The sequence below is a fragment of the Tursiops truncatus genome, chromosome 15, assembly GCF_011762595.2.
Source record: "Tursiops truncatus isolate mTurTru1 chromosome 15, mTurTru1.mat.Y, whole genome shotgun sequence".
Taxonomy (NCBI): Eukaryota; Metazoa; Chordata; class Mammalia; order Artiodactyla; family Delphinidae; genus Tursiops; species Tursiops truncatus.
In genome coordinates, this window is record NC_047048.1 from 21,932,348 (window position 1) to 21,949,049 (window position 16,702).

Consider the following 16,702-nt stretch of genomic DNA (forward strand, 5'->3'; position numbering starts at 1 on the left):
CCAGTGGCTTTCTTTCTGAGTCCAGAATTTTAATGTAACCCCTTCTTCTGTGTTGTTATTATTAATACAGTCTTAAATAGCCTGTTCTCTTTCAAAAGCCTTTTTTCTTCCTGATCTCAGGCCTGCTGAAATTTGCTGATGATCTTGGCATGGGAGGTGCCAAAACACAGACCATCTCCCTTGGCCAAGGCCAAGGCCCTATTGCTGCCAAAATGATTAACACTGCCATCAAAGATGGGACCTGGGTGGTCTTACAGAACTGTCATCTGGCCACGAGCTGGATGCCTGCGCTGGAGAAGATCTGTGAGGAGGTGATTGTTCCTGAGAGCACCAATATGGGATTCAGGTGAGATGCTGCCCCACCTCTGAGTCCCTCAGCCCCAACCTCAAGTTCCAGACGTCATGCTAATGGCTGGGAATGCAAAGATGAGCAAGACACAAGGGTCTTGTGTAGACACAAGTTCTACCCTTAAAGAAGCTCTCAGTCTAGTAGAAGGCAGACCATAGATGAATAATGTTGATACCATGCAATACCTGCTGTACTTGTTTGAATAAGAATGGAAAAGGGAAGGAAAATTTGGGGAAGACCTGGAGTACCGAAAGATGAATAGGAGTTTTCCAGGAAGGACATTCCAGGCAGAAAGGGCAGCATTTGTAAAAGCAAAGGAAAGACCAAGAAGTTATCCTATGATTCCTGGGTATACACTGTGAGCAATTGTTTTTGGGAGGTGATAGGAGATGTGCCTGGGAAGGTAGATTAAATGCCAGCAAATCGGAGTTTTAAAACTTATTTGCCTAAAAACAAAAAAAAATCCACCCGTAGTCTAGGCACTTGATCTATCCTATACTTGTTTAGATCCATGGAATTTTAATCAATACTGGAAACAGCTATTTATTTTCTGTGAACTTTAAAGCCCAGCAAGACTGGGCCTAAGTATTTGCATTTAGAGGATGATGAGATGAAACAGACTTCAAAGCCCCTTTTAACTCAAATGTTCAGTGATTCTTTCATTCTGGGCCAGGGGTCAGCAAACTATGGCCAAATCCAGTCTGCTGCCTGTGTTTGTACAGCTTGCAATCTGAGAATAGCTTTTACATTTTTTATGGTTGAAAAAAATTGAAAGAAGTATACTATTTCATGACATGTGAAAATTATATGAAATTCAAATTTCAGTGTCTATAAGTAAAGTTTTATTGAAATACAGCCATGCTCACTCATATACTGTCTACGACTGCTTTTATGCTTCAAGTAGTTGTGACAGAGACCATATGGCATGCAAAGTCTAAAACATTTACTCTTTGATCCTTCATAGGAAAAGTTTGCCAACTCCTGCTCTAGGCAACAAAGTTTGCCGGTTATTTTTATTTTAGTCATGTCTGCCTGAAAATAGAAAAGCGTTTGGTGTTTATTTACAAAGCCAGATTAGGCCGTAGTTGATTGTATTCACGTAAGACTCATATGAGATTCATGTAAGAGTTTAAGAGGAAATCCATTAATTTCAAGAATTCTATTTGGTTTTGGATCCTGAGTTGACTCATTGACCATCAGGGACATACTCAATGAAGAAAAATTATTCATGTTGACATTTAAGGTCTTCTGTAATATGATCTTAACCCAAGTCACAAACTCAAGTGCCTATACAACGAGGAATGTAACATAAATGAGTGAAGAGGACTGGGCACAAGAAATATTCCACTTTCCACAGTACAATAGCTATCACCATGGATGGGCAGCCTCAGTGTTGAATACCGGTAGAGAGTGGTGGGGACTGTGGTGAACTAGAGGCACATGCCCTGTAGAGAAGAGCAGTTACCGCCTACTACCAGCTGTTGCCAAGCAGGAATACAGGCCTCTTGTATCCAGATTTTATGACTATTTTAAAGGAAAGACGGGAATCTAGAACTTTTAAAAGAAAGCCCTAAATTTTTAAAAGTTGGCAACTACTTCAAAAATATGTTACAGCATTGTGTCGGTTTGCATGGTGAGAGTTCAACATCACCCATCTGCAGACTGAAGTCAGGCCACAGGCCCCCAGGTTATGGCCTCTTCCCTCCCCTCTGAGACCTGTGCCTGGACCACAGCAGGCTGCCCACTGTAGGCCTTACCACATCCCCAACTTTTCCTCCTCCGTGCAGTTGCTCAGCCTGTGTCCTGTGTCTTTAATGACCTTCCATCCCCAAATCCTCCTGTTGGAAACCTCTCTAATGTCTAGCAAAAAAGAAAAACAAACCCACAAAAATGAAACAAAACAGGATGCCACAGTGTGTATGTAACCTGAGCTTGAGTAAGAAAAACAAATGAATAAAAGCCTGGAAGACAATATGCCAAAATGTTAACCTGTAGATGGTAAAATCATGTATTTTTTTCCTTTCTAAATACTTTTACCTATGTTCCCATTTCTTATGGGCATAGATATACTTTTATTATTTAAGAAAAGAAATCTTCCATATTCTCAAGACCCATTTCTAATGCCATCGGCCTCTATGGCAGGGATCAGCAGACTTTTCCTGTAAGGGCCCAGATAGTAAATATTTTAGGTTTTACACGACATGTTGTCAGTTGCAACTGTTCAGCTCTGCTGTTGTGGCATGAAAGCATCCATAAATAATTTGTAAATGAAGAGGTGTGGCCATGTTCCAATAATATTTTATTTACAAAAACAGGCTAAGGCTAGATTTGGCTCCCTGGCAGTAGTTTGCAGACTTCTGCTCTCTCCACCCCGTGGAAATCTCTTCTTCCCATGGACCCCCATGGCCCATTATTTCCCTCCCTCCCTGTGGTCTTGATTTTATAACTCCTTGGCATTCTGTTTGCTTGTCTTTTCTCCCCTCCCCAGCTCCCATTTCCCCTCCTAGCAGCAAGGCTGTGAGTATCTAGAAGCAAGAAACAATTCTTTTCTCATTTCGGCCACTCCTGGAGTGCCGGGTGTAGTATTTGACCATAATAGACGCTCAGAAAGTCCAGCAGGGCAGGAACATGGTGTAGTGATTAGGACAGGGCCTTTGGAGTCAGGGAGCCCTGAGTTCATCTTGGTTCTGCTGCTTCTAAGTGGTGTGTCCTTGAAAACCCCACTTGACTTCTCCATGCCTCTGTTTCCTCACTGGTAAAGGGGATAATAAATCATAGGGTGGCTGTGAGGATTAAAGTAAATGAAGGGACATAAATTAAATTCTTAGCTTGGGGTTCAGCATCTAGTGATGCTTAATAAATGGTAGTTATTATTTTCTGTTACTGTTTTTCAATATAATGTATTGCGTTGCCGTAAATAGTCGGGTCTGTTGTTCTTCCAGACTCTGGTTAACCAGCTATCCATCAGAGAAGTTTCCAGTCAGCCTCCTCCAGAATGGGATTAAGATGACCAATGAGCCCCCCAAAGGGCTCCGGGCCAACCTTTTGCGCTCTTACCTCAGTGACCCCATCTCAGACCCCGTGTTCTTCCAAAGTTGTACAAAAGCAGTGATGTGGCAGAAGCTGTTGTTCGGCCTTTGCTTCTTCCACGCCGTCGTTCAAGAGAGGAGAAATTTCGGAGCCCTAGGTGAGAGGTGGCAGCATACCTGGATTGCCTGGGGGAAAGATCACAGGCAGATACAGGGGTGCGTTCGAGTTTGTACCCAGGGTTGCCAGTAAAATAGGGTCTAAGTATGTTCCACGCGATATTGGGGACATATTTATACTAAATATGATTCGTTGTTTATCTGAAATTAAATATCACTGAGCGTCTCTGTATTTTTATTTATCAAGTCTGGCAGTCCTATAACCAGGTCAATATCAATGTCAGGGAAAGAGGTGATGCTCCAGAATCAGAGGCCCCCTAATTACGGAAGTAATATGGTAATGAGAAGAGGGGAGGCCCTTCCCTTTGGTGTATTTGCCTAGCTTGGCTATCATGGCCACTCTCCAGGGAATCGTCACCAGGTGATTTATAACACTTTAGGTTGCTCTCTTTACCTGTGCATAACAATGAAAGAAATACAGCTGGGACATCTGTTTGTGCTTCTCCTTGAAAAAATAAACATAAATTTCTTTATTAATGTAACTTATCCATGGCCTAACTTAAGTGACTCAATATTCTTGTTAGAGCAGATCATCTGCTAAATGCAGATCCCATATCACCATGGTTTTAAGGTTGGCTTATTTTTCTCTCACCCATGGGCTGAGTCTAATTCTTTTCTTGAAATGACCCACCTGAAGGTATTCTTAGCCATTCTTTCGGGTTACAAAAGGAGGCAAATTGTCCTTTTGGTGATTCTCTCAGAACATCCTCTTTCCTTCTACCTGCCCCAGTTAGCTCCACAGACCACCTGACCCTTCAACTGAGGGTTTCAGAGACGAGACAGCCAAAGGGGACACTCCCTCTACATCTGCATCTCACACACCACATTCTCCCACCACCATGCTCCCAGCCGTGCCAGACCTCCAAACATCCATAGAGCAGTTAGGCTTATAGTCAACTGCCCAGTTGTGTTCTCTCTGCCAGAACCGAAGTTTTTGTTATTTTATTACATTTTTAATTTGAATGTGAATGTTTAGGAGGAAATTAAACGTCTCCATTGAGCACAGGTCCTACCATACCCTACTGTCTTACATCCAGCCTGGTTCATACATTTATGTCACTTGTGCAGCCCCACTGGGCATTTACCATTATAACACTTGAAAATACAAGCAGTAGTTTCTTCAAGGCCTGCCATCTAGTTCTCCCATGAGTGGGAGGAGGGGCATTCTCAAAGCTACCTTAGTTCTATTGCCCAATCACAGACAGTGCACTCTGGCTATGCTTGGGTGTTATTTTTGGCGTTCGGTGCATTACCACAGTATTCCAGCCAGGGTGAATAACTCTCATTCCACAAATCCCAGGATGTTAACATCTTCCTTATCAAATGGGGGAGATCCATAAGGAAACTGACTTTAGAATGGATGTTTTCTCAGGCAGGATGTCTCCCACGTTGGCAGTAAAGGTCAAAGCTAATAGTTGGCATGGTGCTTGATAGTCACAGGGCTGGAAGAGGCTCTTGATCCATAATGATGCTTAATTCCACCAGCTTAGTCTCTGAGTGGAAATTAAGAGCTCTCATCCCTGAAGCATCTAATTTATCTCTGCCTCACGCAGGTTGGAATATTCCTTATGAATTCAACGAATCCGACCTGAGGATTAGTATGCAGCAGATCCAGATGTTTCTGAATGACTACAAGGAGGTGCCGTTGGATGCTCTAACCTACCTGACAGGTATTTACGGAAGGAGGCTTTGGCAACCATAAACCTCCATGATTATGCTCCACCTTCCTGCTCCTCTGCTTCCATCTCCATTTGTTTACTTACTCACTCATGCTTTCAACAGACATGGAGCTCTTAATGATGCTGGTCACCATGCTGTATATTGTAAAACAAACAAACCAACAAAAACAAAAAACACACACAGAAAAATCAAGATCAATCCCTCCCTTTAAGGGGTGCACAGTCTACAAAGGGAGGGAAATATAACAAAATAAATAACAGTACAGTGATAAGTTCAGTAAGAGAAACATTTATAAGATAGCACAATGATTAAATTTCAGACATGGGGTGGGGATGATTAGGGAAAACCTCCTGAAGGTGTGAAAGATGGTTTTGAAGGATCAGTAGGAGTTTTACAAGTGGAAGAAGAAAGCGGGGGCAGGCGGTGGGAAAAAGGAAGGAGAGCACTCCCAGCAGAGGTGCCCTGAGGTGAAAATGATACTTGCTGTTTTGTATTAAAGCAATTCATCAGCAATCTTTTATCAGTCGTCCAATATATACTAGTACATAATATGGAAGAATGTAAATATATAAGACTTGGTCACTGCCCTCAAGAAGCACACCATGTAATCCCAGAGATAGGAGATAAACTATAGATGAGCTAAATGAGTGGATTACCATGGCCAAAAGTCAAAATGCAGCTCAATAGAAAAACCTGGGCATCTTCCAGGTCACACACAAGCTCCTCCCTCAACTCTGGATCCTTTCCCCAATCATACGGCAGGCACTTTACCTACATCATTCAGTCTTCACAGCAATCTTATGAGCTTCACTTTAGTGACCCTGTTTTACAACTGACAAGACCAAGGCCTTAGAGCAGTGGTTCTCAACCAAGGGTGATTTTGTCTCCTAGGGGACATCTGGCAAACTGAGGAGACATTTTTTGTTGTCACAGCTAAATGGATGTGCTACTGGGTAGAGGCCAAGGGTGCTGCTAAACGTCCTACAATGCACAGGACAGCCCCCTACAGCACAGGGCTACCCAGTCCAACATGTTAGTCGTGCCAAGATTGAGAAATCCTGCTTTAGAGTGATTGAATTCATTTGTAAAAGGTGACCAAGACCTTAACTCAGCACAGTGTCTCCTAAACCAAAACCCCAGGGGACACACAACATAAGTTCAGTGGATTTTAGTTGGGTGAGAGAACTTTTCCAAAGAAATGACCCATATTCCCATTATTCCAGACCACACAGAAGCACATCCCAGGGCTCCCCTTCAGATCACAGAATGAGTGCATAATTGCCCTGGGATGAGGTCTTAGTATTGGACTGCCTGCAGCTCATAAACCAACCCGCTCCAACTGTGCCCGCTGGCTTGAGGATAGTCACTTTCCAACTGCACCAGTCAGGATAGACTAGTTAGTCTGAGATAACAAGCAGTCCCCAAATCTCAAGGGTGTGAGACATTTCTTGCCCATTCTGCATGTCCAGTGTGAATTGGCAAGGGTGTCTGCTCGTTGTAATTATCTATCAGGGGCGCAGTTGGCAAAGGCTCCACCAAATTTTGATGCCACCATCTCAACATACACTTGTGTGGTCACTGCCACAGGGTAGCACTGACGAGCTGATGCCAGGAGTTAAATGTGCAAGAACTTGTCACCTGGCCCCACCTCACTGCCAGAGGCCCCGGGAGTTATAACCTTCCTATGTACCTGGAAGGAAAGAAGATCAGATAGAGATGATTATTAGAGCTCTGTACTGACCACAAGGGACAGACTAACCAAAGAGACAGGTCTTATTTGGAGAGTGGTTATCGAATTAGATGGGCCAAAGTCAAATACATTCTTAATCTGGTACCCCCAACCCTGTGGCAGAGCCAATGGAGAATCTAGAAGAGATATAAGGCACATCCTGGCCCCTTTAGGAACTTATGCTCTTGCTACAAAGAGGAGACATATAAGTAAAGAAATGTACCTTCCTTCATAAACATAAAACCCAGAGCCTATAAGGGTATCCCCTGAAGTAAAATTTGCTGATGAGAGAGTGGAGGTGGAACCCTGAATCATGACTCTGTGCCTAAGGTTTACCTTCACTGGTAGTCCCTCTTTGGTACTCTCTAGCACTGCCATGCTGACTTCAGGGGGGAACTACTCTCCCTTTAATATTGTAGCTCTAGTGTTATCATAAACCTCTTTACAGCTGGGACAAACTATAATGTTCCAACTAAACTTTGCTAAAGGCCTGAGAGGTCAACAGAGAGAGATCTAGATGGTCTGGCTTAAGGTCAAATAGTTTTTGCAGGGCTCAAATTACTCAGTGGGTATGAGCTTCCCCTTAGTCTCTTACTTCTTCCTTAATGAGCCACCAGGATGCTCCTCCTAGACATTTAGACCCCTCCAATACCAAGAGAGGCTGAGGCCTCCTCAACTTGAGTCATACTTCCTGTTTCATGTCTGTAGACCTGCTCCTTCCTAGAATGATTAGAATTGGAAATGAGCCCACCCTTCAGGGGAGCCCTTGCATGCAAACACACACGCAAACACACACACACACACACAGATGTCTTTTCCTTGCACACTAGTGTGTTGTCCCCAGCTTCCAAATACCAGGTGGTACCCACATACTGTGGGACCTGATCCAGCTAGAAAGTGCATCCTGTGTTGGTGAGACGGATTTGATGGCCCCTCAAAAAATTGCCTAATTCTTTTTGTAGAAATCTGCATGTAGAAACCTGAGTCTCAGAGAATGATGTTGATGATGGGGATGGGGGTAGGAGAGTCATATCCCAAAGAAGTATATATAGGATAATCTTAATTTTCTAAACTGTACGTATTTGTAAAAGCTGTAGTTGAATGCTTTCTATATGCTAAGCATTGTACTAAATGCTTTATAAGCGTTGTTAACCACAACGACGTAAGGTAGGTATGCAGTTATCTCTACTTCTAGACAGATGAGAAACTGCTAATAAGTGGCAAAAGTTGGAGCCCAGAAACTGGCTGTAATTGGAGCTCAGTACTGTCTCATGCCAGAGTTCTTGCCCTGAACCACATTTCTATAATGCCTTTCACATTTATGTACACATACACACAAATGTCCAGACAGATGTCTGGAAGATGCCTAAATGTTAACAGTTACCTTTGTTGGAATTATTGGTGATTGTTTTGCTTTTCTTTCAGTTTATCACTATTTTCTAATTTCTAATATGGTGAACATGTATTATTTTTGTGGCAACCATAATACCAAAAAGGCCTGGTCTCATCCCAAGCTGAGCATGGTTTTAGCAACCCTGTGTCTCAGCAGAGCTCCTTGGCTGGAAGAATCCTCTATTTTAGGTTATTGACCAAGTTCATTATGGGCTCAACTCCTTCTTCTGTTGGTTGTCCCCAGGGGAATGTAATTATGGAGGCAGAGTGACAGATGACAAAGACAGAAGGCTCCTGCTATCCCTTCTGTCCACGTTCTACTGTAAGGAAATTGAGCAGGACCATTACTGTCTTGCTCCTGGAGACACTTACTACATCCCTCCTCATGGCTCCTACCAGGTGAGGGGCAGGGGAGGGAGAGGTCCCTCTGTCCCCCCAGAGGGGCTTGGCGGTCTCCATGTGGCTAGGGTTACAGTGTATCCAAGGAGGGCCCAGGGATAGCTTGGGCTTCCTGGCGCGGGTCCATAAGCTATTTCAAATCTTCCCAAAAGCCTACAAGATACACATTATTACTGTTTAATGAATGCTGGTGATTTGGTAGACAAGATCTTTCAAAATATGGGGTCCATCTGGGGAGAAGGGGCAGGGATGTTTAAGATGAAGCCTTGGTAGTGAACAGGATGGAAATTGCTACTTGAAATCAAAGGTTCAGAAGGTGGCAAAGGGAGGAACAGAAAAACTGGATGGGAGAATGATAAAAGGAAGAAGAAAACAAGAAATCTGAAGGAAGAATGAAAAGGGCTTACTTTCATCGAGTACCTGTTAATGTGCTGAAGCCTTATTCCTTCATAACCTCATTTATTTTCCCACTTACAGATAAGGAAACTGGGCTTTCAGGTGACTAGCTCAAGGTTACACAGTTGGTTTAAGATGGAGCTAGGATCCAAATCCTGTTCTGCCTGAATCCAAACCCAGTTTTTGTCTCCAAAGCTAAGACTGCTGGGGGAGCAGGGAGGAAGCCAGCAGAGGTGGGAGGGGAGATACTCAGTCCATCTACCTTCATACTCATACTCACTCCTCCGAAACCTGCATGAGGGAAAGCTTGGGATGTCTTGGCCCCGGTGGTGTGTGCGTGTGTGTGTCTATGGCCTGTGCTACCGAAAGAGTGTGATTCCTGCATGGGTCTGCTCTGGCAAAACCTTGGGTGATCTGTGGGACCCCAAGGAACCTGAACTTATGTCAACTGAAGATTTCCTTTCCAGTCCTATATTGAATATCTCAGGACCCTCCCTATCACCGCCCACCCAGAAGTGTTTGGCCTGCACGAGAATGCCGATATCACCAAAGACAACCAGGAAACCAGCCAGCTGTTTCAAGGGGTGCTGCTGACCCTCCCTAGGCAGTCAGGAGGGAGTGGCAAGTCCCCTCAGGTAACCAGGCTTGAATTCAATTTCCCAGGCAATTTTTCATCTAGTGGGCATGCAGGATTGTGGCTGATGACCAAGAAGGCAGAAAAGTGGAGGCCTGGCAGACCCTTGAGGGAAGATGTGGGTGCTCTGGTCTTACTGCTGAGGTCTTTAAATACTGAGCTGGAAGAGCACCGGTGTTTCTAAAATGTCAGCTGTTCCTATATAACCTTCATGATTCATTGCTATATCCACATATTATCTGTATTCCATTTACATAATCGTTAAAACTAAATCTCTTTTGCTTAAAAACATTTATTTAAAAAACTGCACATCAGGACCATAAGTGGAAACCCAGTACCATTTCCGTAATGTCGTGACAGCCACAAAAAGCAAACAAAGGCTAAACATTATTAGGTTCTTCCAGATGCTGCTGCTGATGTCTTTCTGGCTCCTTGGGAAAAGGGGAGGGTCAGCAAGTGTTCCAGAGCAGTGTCAGCCCTGACCTGAGACTTTCTCCTTGAAGGGAATGAAAAGAAAAAGGTGGCCAGAACTTGACAAGAGAGTGACTTTCTCATCATGTGATTCAACGTTATTTGCTCTATGTCCTGGAAACACCTGGAATCATTTTGGGTATCTCTTGTGATCATTCCACACATTGTGAAGGACTGATCCTGGCTACCCTCCTTGGTCTACAGATGAGGGCAAAACAAACCCTGCAAGAAGTGACCCACTTCAAGGCATTCAGAAACACAGAGGCAGTGCCAGGCCCAGAACCACATCTCCTGCCTCCACCCTGATCTCTCCTTTCCTTCTCTTCCCTTCTCCAGCTTCTGAGCTACTCCATGTTCAACCCTGCTCAGCTGTGGACTTTGCATACAGTTGGCCTTGCATATCCACAGGTTCTGCATCCTTGAATTCGACCAAAGATTGAAATATTCAGAAAAAAAAATTCCAGAAATTTCCAAAAGGCAAAACTTGCATTCACCCCACTTCAGCAATTATTAAAAAGCATTTACATTGTACTTACAATTATTTACATAGCATTTACATTGTAGTAGGTATTATGAGTAATCTAGAAATGATTTAAAGTATGGGGGGGAGGGGTGATGTGTGTTGGTTCTATGCAAATACTACACCATTTTCTATTAGGGACTTGACCATCTGTGGAGTTTGGTCTTGCAGCCAATCCCTAGTGGATACCAAGGGATGATTGTATTTGGTTTCTCAATTTGGTTCATAGTACCATAAGTGGTAATATGTGTGAAGATAAAGCAGCCTGGTTTGTGTGTCTCAGCTTAGGGATGGAAATTCCCCTCACAGTGGGAAGAGGGAAGGAAGTGTACATTCCAGCCTCCTCGAGCCAAAGGACGGCAGAGCTGTGTTTCTCTCCCACACCTCCTCTTCCTACTCTTCCTCTAGGCCTGTCCCCTCCCTACTTGGCTAAACTCACTGCCATGGGCTATTCTTAATGCTGAGGAATGGCCTACTGCCTTCCCAGGTGTCCATGTCACTGGGACAGAGCAAAGTCTCACCTGCACCTGGAGCTGGTCCTAAGGGGCTGGCTATGAGAGCCTTGGGAGATTGTCTCCCAGGGGTGACCTTGAAGATTTGAGCAGTTCTGCAGGGTTCAGCACTGCCCTGAGTCTACGTGGCTGGCTGAGCACGAATTCCCCACCTGGCCCTCAGGCCCTTGCTCAGGACTTTCATTGTTCAGCTTAGAGGTGATGTCCTCCCTAAGGCTGGGGGCAGGGGTGGGGGTTGGGAGTGGGTGGGATGGGTATCCTCCTTTCCCTCAGGGCAGAATTGGCTTCTGTAGGAGAGTTCCCAGAAAGGTCCTGTAGACTGTGTTTAAAAAGACAAAGGCTCACTGCTTCATGTTTAACTGGACAAAGCCACAGCCCGCTGGGCTTGTGTCTCATTCACCTCTCTAATGCTTACACTTTAAGGAAGTGGTTGAGGAGCTGGCCCAGGACCTACTCTCCAAGCTTCCCAATGACTTTGACTTGGAGTTGGTCGTGAAGTCGTACCCTGTGGTCTATGGTGAATCTATGAACACTGTCCTAAGGCAAGAGCTCATCAGATTCAACAGGTGGGCTGTATGGTCTTACTTGGATCCTGGGAGTTGGTGTGAGGGGTAGAATCTAATGGGCAGTAACTAGAATGGACACTTGATAAGGGTTGCTGTGCAGAGTTGGTTTGCCCTACCTTGTAGGAAGGGCTGTAAATAGGGCCATCCCAGCATGTGTTGGCCCAGGGTTAAATCAGTTCCTTCTATTCATTCTCTCTCGTTCATTCATATGACATCTGTAAACTGGGGTGAAAACCAATACCGAGCACAGGCTAATAGTAAAAGTAATCATTAAAGCCACTTTTATTGAGCCTTTAGTGCTAGAAATGGCTCCAAGCACCACTCATGCCTTTGCATTCAAACCACACCATAGTCTTTAAAAATATGCTCAGTTAGTAATCCCTCTACCACTGTTTTACAAATGAGAAAACTGAGACAGAAGGGCTAAGTAACTTGCTCAAGGTCACACAGTCATTCAGTGGCAGAACTAAGTTTGAATCCAGGCTCTCTGATTCCAGAGCCCATGCACTTAGCCAGTATGTGAAATCAGGGTAAACTTAGAAAGGGGTGAGGAACAGTTCATCCCATTGCCGCTACCACAGGGGTAAGGAAGGGCTATTATAAGATGGCCATGGGGCTAAGGGTCTCCGGCCTTCTATTCTAGTCCCTCCTCACTTCTCCTCCAGGTACTAGAGCATAGAGCCCAGTAGGATCACCTTGATCTGATTTCTAGATAGTCAAAACTGAAAGAGTTCCCAAACACCATCTAGGCCAGATGAGGAAATTCATCACTTCTGCCTCCACGTCAAGGTTCTTGCTGCTCCAAATACTCTTCAGTGCTGCTCTCTCCATTTTGCTTCATTGGTCATTGCTCGGTTTTAGGGACAGCCCTGATGCCGAAAGACCGGTGACTTGAAGAATGTCAACTAAGAATTTGTTGACTCCCTTAGTCTTAGGGTTACTCCCTATAGTCAGTAGGCATTTGGCTGTGTGGATGACCAAGCCAAGTATGGCGTGTGAGTCAAGGATGCTGACTACTTGAGTCAGATACCTTGGGATGATGGGTTGTAGTCCTCGTTCATCCAGACACCAGGCCAATGGCTTTCCTCCTCTGCCACTCATTCTCTGCCAAGGTCACTGGAGCTCTTGGTGGTTACAGGGGCCTTCACTAGCCTTTACCACTGGCCATTGTGATAGAAGAGAAGAGGGTAACAGCAATCTTATATTCCAGTGATGCTCAGGGTTAACTACTTGGGGCAATATTGTAAGGTACTTCCCCACTACCTTTTTTTTGCCTATTCACCCAGTGGTATGAGAAGCCCAAAATGACAGTTCAGCTTCCAATTCAGGGGAACCGTTATTGTGTCTTCTAGGGCAAATATTCCTTCCTTGAGTACTAAAAATCTTGAAACTAGCAGAGCTCATAGTTTCAAGAATAGAAAGAAACCTTTTCCCAGTAGGTTTCAGGTATGATAGAGGTCTGTGGTATAATCCCGCAGAGGGTAGCTTTGCTCTTGACTCCTCAGCCAAGCACATACACCAATAACACGCTTGAACCTTAAATTCCTCTTAATAGAAATGTTTAGTGGTTACACATCCAGGAATCCCTTTCTTGCGTTTGAGCCTTCTCTTGTCCATTTGGCTGGGATTCCATAAGTCTTTGGACATGACAAGCTCTCTCTGGTAGCAGAGTCTTTGGCACTCTCAGCTGAATTCCCTCTGGACTTGATGAGGCCTCATAACAGAGGCCAGAGAGAGAGACAGGTGATCTTGGCATCTCTCAGGCTGCCCTTCAGCTGCCTTTTCTCAGGTATGCATGCACCTCATAGTCTATAAAAAGAACAACTATAGATCAGAAGCCTTAAAACTGCATTACCCTTTGACCCAGAAATTCTACTTTTAGTAAGAATATCATTATAAATTTCCGCAGTGATTAATATAGATGGATGTTCCTAGTAATGTTGTTTACAGTGACAACAATCTGGAAATAATATGTTTCAGTGATAGAGGAACAGTTAAATTAAATGGAACACCTTGCAGTCATTAAAAAGGACGATTTTAATTTGGTCTCTATTGAATTGGAAAGATGTTCCTTATATGCTAAGAGAGAAAAACAAATTACAAAAAACACATATATAGTATGATCCCATTAAAAAATAATTTGTGTTTACATATAGAAAAATCTAGAAAGATATACATCAAAGTTATCTTTAGGTGGTGAGATAATGGGTGATTTAATTTTTTCTCATCTTTACAATTCTTCTATCATGAATGTATATTATCTGACTTTTTAAAGGGAGGAAAAGTAAAAGGAGACTTGGAGTCAGTGTACTTGGGGTAGAATGAGGTCACTGGAGAGCCAGGCTGAGTCTGCTCCTTTGTTCTTGCAGATTGACCAAAGTGGTTCGCATAAGCCTCATCGACCTTGGCCGAGCAATTAAAGGGCAGGTTTTGATGTCCTCAGAGCTGGAGGATGTATTCAGTAGCATGCTTGTGGGTAAAGTGCCGGCCATGTGGATGGCCAAGTCCTACCCATCACTGAAGCCCCTGGGAGGCTACGTGGCTGACCTGCTAGCCCGCTTGGCCTTCTTCCAGGTACCTTGGAGTCAGGGTAACTGGGCACCTGGCATTCTCATTCAGGTGGAGAGGACATTCTGAAATGACGGATTAGAGGCAGAGGGAGTAGGGTAGTCTCACAGCATCCTGGACTGAGCACCTACTGGAAACAGTCTTACCAGAGTTGAGAGCAGGAGGGAGACTTTTCAAAGTCCTTGAAAAGATTATAGCCTCTAGAGGCAGGAGTGGGAACCAGAATAAATGTCACAAACTGGTGTCTCATGGGCCACAGCTCATGGGCTAGTAGATAGATTTGGTTTGGCTGCTTGGTTATTTAAAAATTTGAGCTAGCATATGAACACTGGATTGTTACGTATCAAAATACAGATGTTTGTCCTGCAAAAACAGGAAGACCTGAAACGATGGACCTGCATTCCTGCATGGCAACTATTGCTGGAGATGAGTGGCTGTGGCTCCGCTTAGACAAGGCACACACTCTCCACTGCTACAGTCCCTACCACGCTCTACCGTATCCCTGACACCCGCCTGCACCCGCGCTTTTCTTAAAGTAGAGATATATTACATTGTACTTTTGTTTCAAAGGGGGAAAATATAAGCTAAACTGAGAGGGCTGCCTGTTTCAAGAAAGATGAGAAAAAGCCTATTTCTTTATGGGACCTGTTGTATCACCTGCCTTTGAACAATCTTTGTTGTGTTGTTGACTTTGCATTTTTATTTCTGTGGCTCTCCAGGAATGGATTGACAACGGGCCTCCTGTGGTCTTTTGGATCTCTGGATTCTACTTTACACAGTCTTTTTTGACAGGCGTCTCTCAGAATTACGCTCGGAAATACGCCATCCCCATTGACCACATCGGATTTGAGTTTGAGGTAAGAGGCGTCTTGGGTTAGATCAACTCAAAGGGCCAACCAGAGAAAGCAGTGCTGTCCCTTTCCTTGAGTCCAAACATTTGGATCTGTTAAGGCTCAAATACTTCCGAGATGGTACAAATGAAGTATTTAGCATGACTTAAAGTAGCTCTAAAAGTTATTCCCAACAGAATCAGAGGATTCCTAAGGCTTTGTCTCTGCGTGTATAAAAAGGAATCTTTCCAGGGGAAAACTCTGCCACAGTTGTACAAGAAAAATGAAAGCACCTTCCACATTGTTTATTCAACACGATGGACTCTTCATTTGGAAGGATGTTAATGGTCTTGTGTAGTGCTTTGCTTAAAGTCAAAGGAATGGCCAATAGTCAAGTATCACCCAGTCCATATTTGGAGAGAAAGTAGTAAGATGGACTGTTATAGAGCATTGTAGAATTTTAAATTCTATAGAAAGATCCTTTGAAATCATCTAGTCCGGAGGTCACAAACTGATTGCCCTAGGTCTTTATTTAGTTTATAAATGAACTTACCTTGATTGGCCTTTGAAGACAATGTTAAGCCAAAATTAATGCAATAAGAAAGCAAAGTAACGGGAATAAACCCTGGAAAAAAGATAAAACTATCTTTTTTTGATGTTGAAATGATTGTATACCTAGAAATCCTAAAAACACACCTATCAGAATTAATAGAATTTGTAAGATGACTGGATACTGGTTAAATATACAAAACTCCTTTTCCTATTCTAGCAATAAATACTTAGAAATGGGAAAAAACATTCCATTAACAATAACAAAAAGATTAGAATTTGAATGATTTTAAATGGAGCTCGTGCTCTCTGCTTCACCATAATCCCCTCCACCCCGCTATTCTCCTACACCTAGACCATTTTCTGCATTTACCAGAAGAAATTTATCACCTCTGAATCTAAACAGTTGTATGCTGGAGCTCATACTAACTCACCAGAACCTGTTAAAGCTGGTGGTTAAACAATTGATAGGCTGAAATTGACCATGGTGGGAGTCTTTACACCACAGAAATTGACAGAAACTACAAATCAAGGTTTCATTTCTCCTGCTAGAGAACTGTTTTACCAACATGCATCTGAACCTAACCCCTCACTACAGATCGAGGTTCGGAAAGGGGAAAGATTGTGCAAGGCCACTAAGCTAGGTAACAGTTAATGTGGCCTCCTGGCTCTTACTTTAGTGCATCCTCTGTGCCTGCCATATATAAGGGCAGCATGCTAACTAGAAATCAGACCTGGCCCATGTAGCAGGCAGGAATATTATCAGAGAAGCCCCAGTGTCCTGGGAAATGCATCCTGGGAAAGGCAGACAGTAAAGCCAGTTTGTACTTTTTCAATCTCTTAATGCTGCCTCATTTAGGAAAATGGCAGATAATGGAACTCACAGCTTCCTGTCTTCTAG

The 16,702-nt window shown here is 43.7% G+C and overlaps 1 protein-coding gene across 1 annotated transcript in view; it reads left to right on the forward strand.

The window, feature by feature from the left end:
* Window positions 1-16,702, forward strand: part of DNAH3 (dynein axonemal heavy chain 3) — a 198,285-nt gene that overhangs the window by 177,298 nt on the left and 4,285 nt on the right. Inside the window, exons 55-62 of the mRNA XM_033839481.2 lie at window positions 121-346; window positions 3,292-3,536; window positions 5,109-5,225; window positions 8,601-8,755; window positions 9,619-9,786; window positions 11,712-11,854; window positions 14,224-14,428; window positions 15,142-15,279. Of these exons, the coding sequence (XP_033695372.1) occupies window positions 121-346; window positions 3,292-3,536; window positions 5,109-5,225; window positions 8,601-8,755; window positions 9,619-9,786; window positions 11,712-11,854; window positions 14,224-14,428; window positions 15,142-15,279 (1,397 nt within the window). The remainder of the gene's footprint in view (window positions 1-120; window positions 347-3,291; window positions 3,537-5,108; window positions 5,226-8,600; window positions 8,756-9,618; window positions 9,787-11,711; window positions 11,855-14,223; window positions 14,429-15,141; window positions 15,280-16,702) is intronic.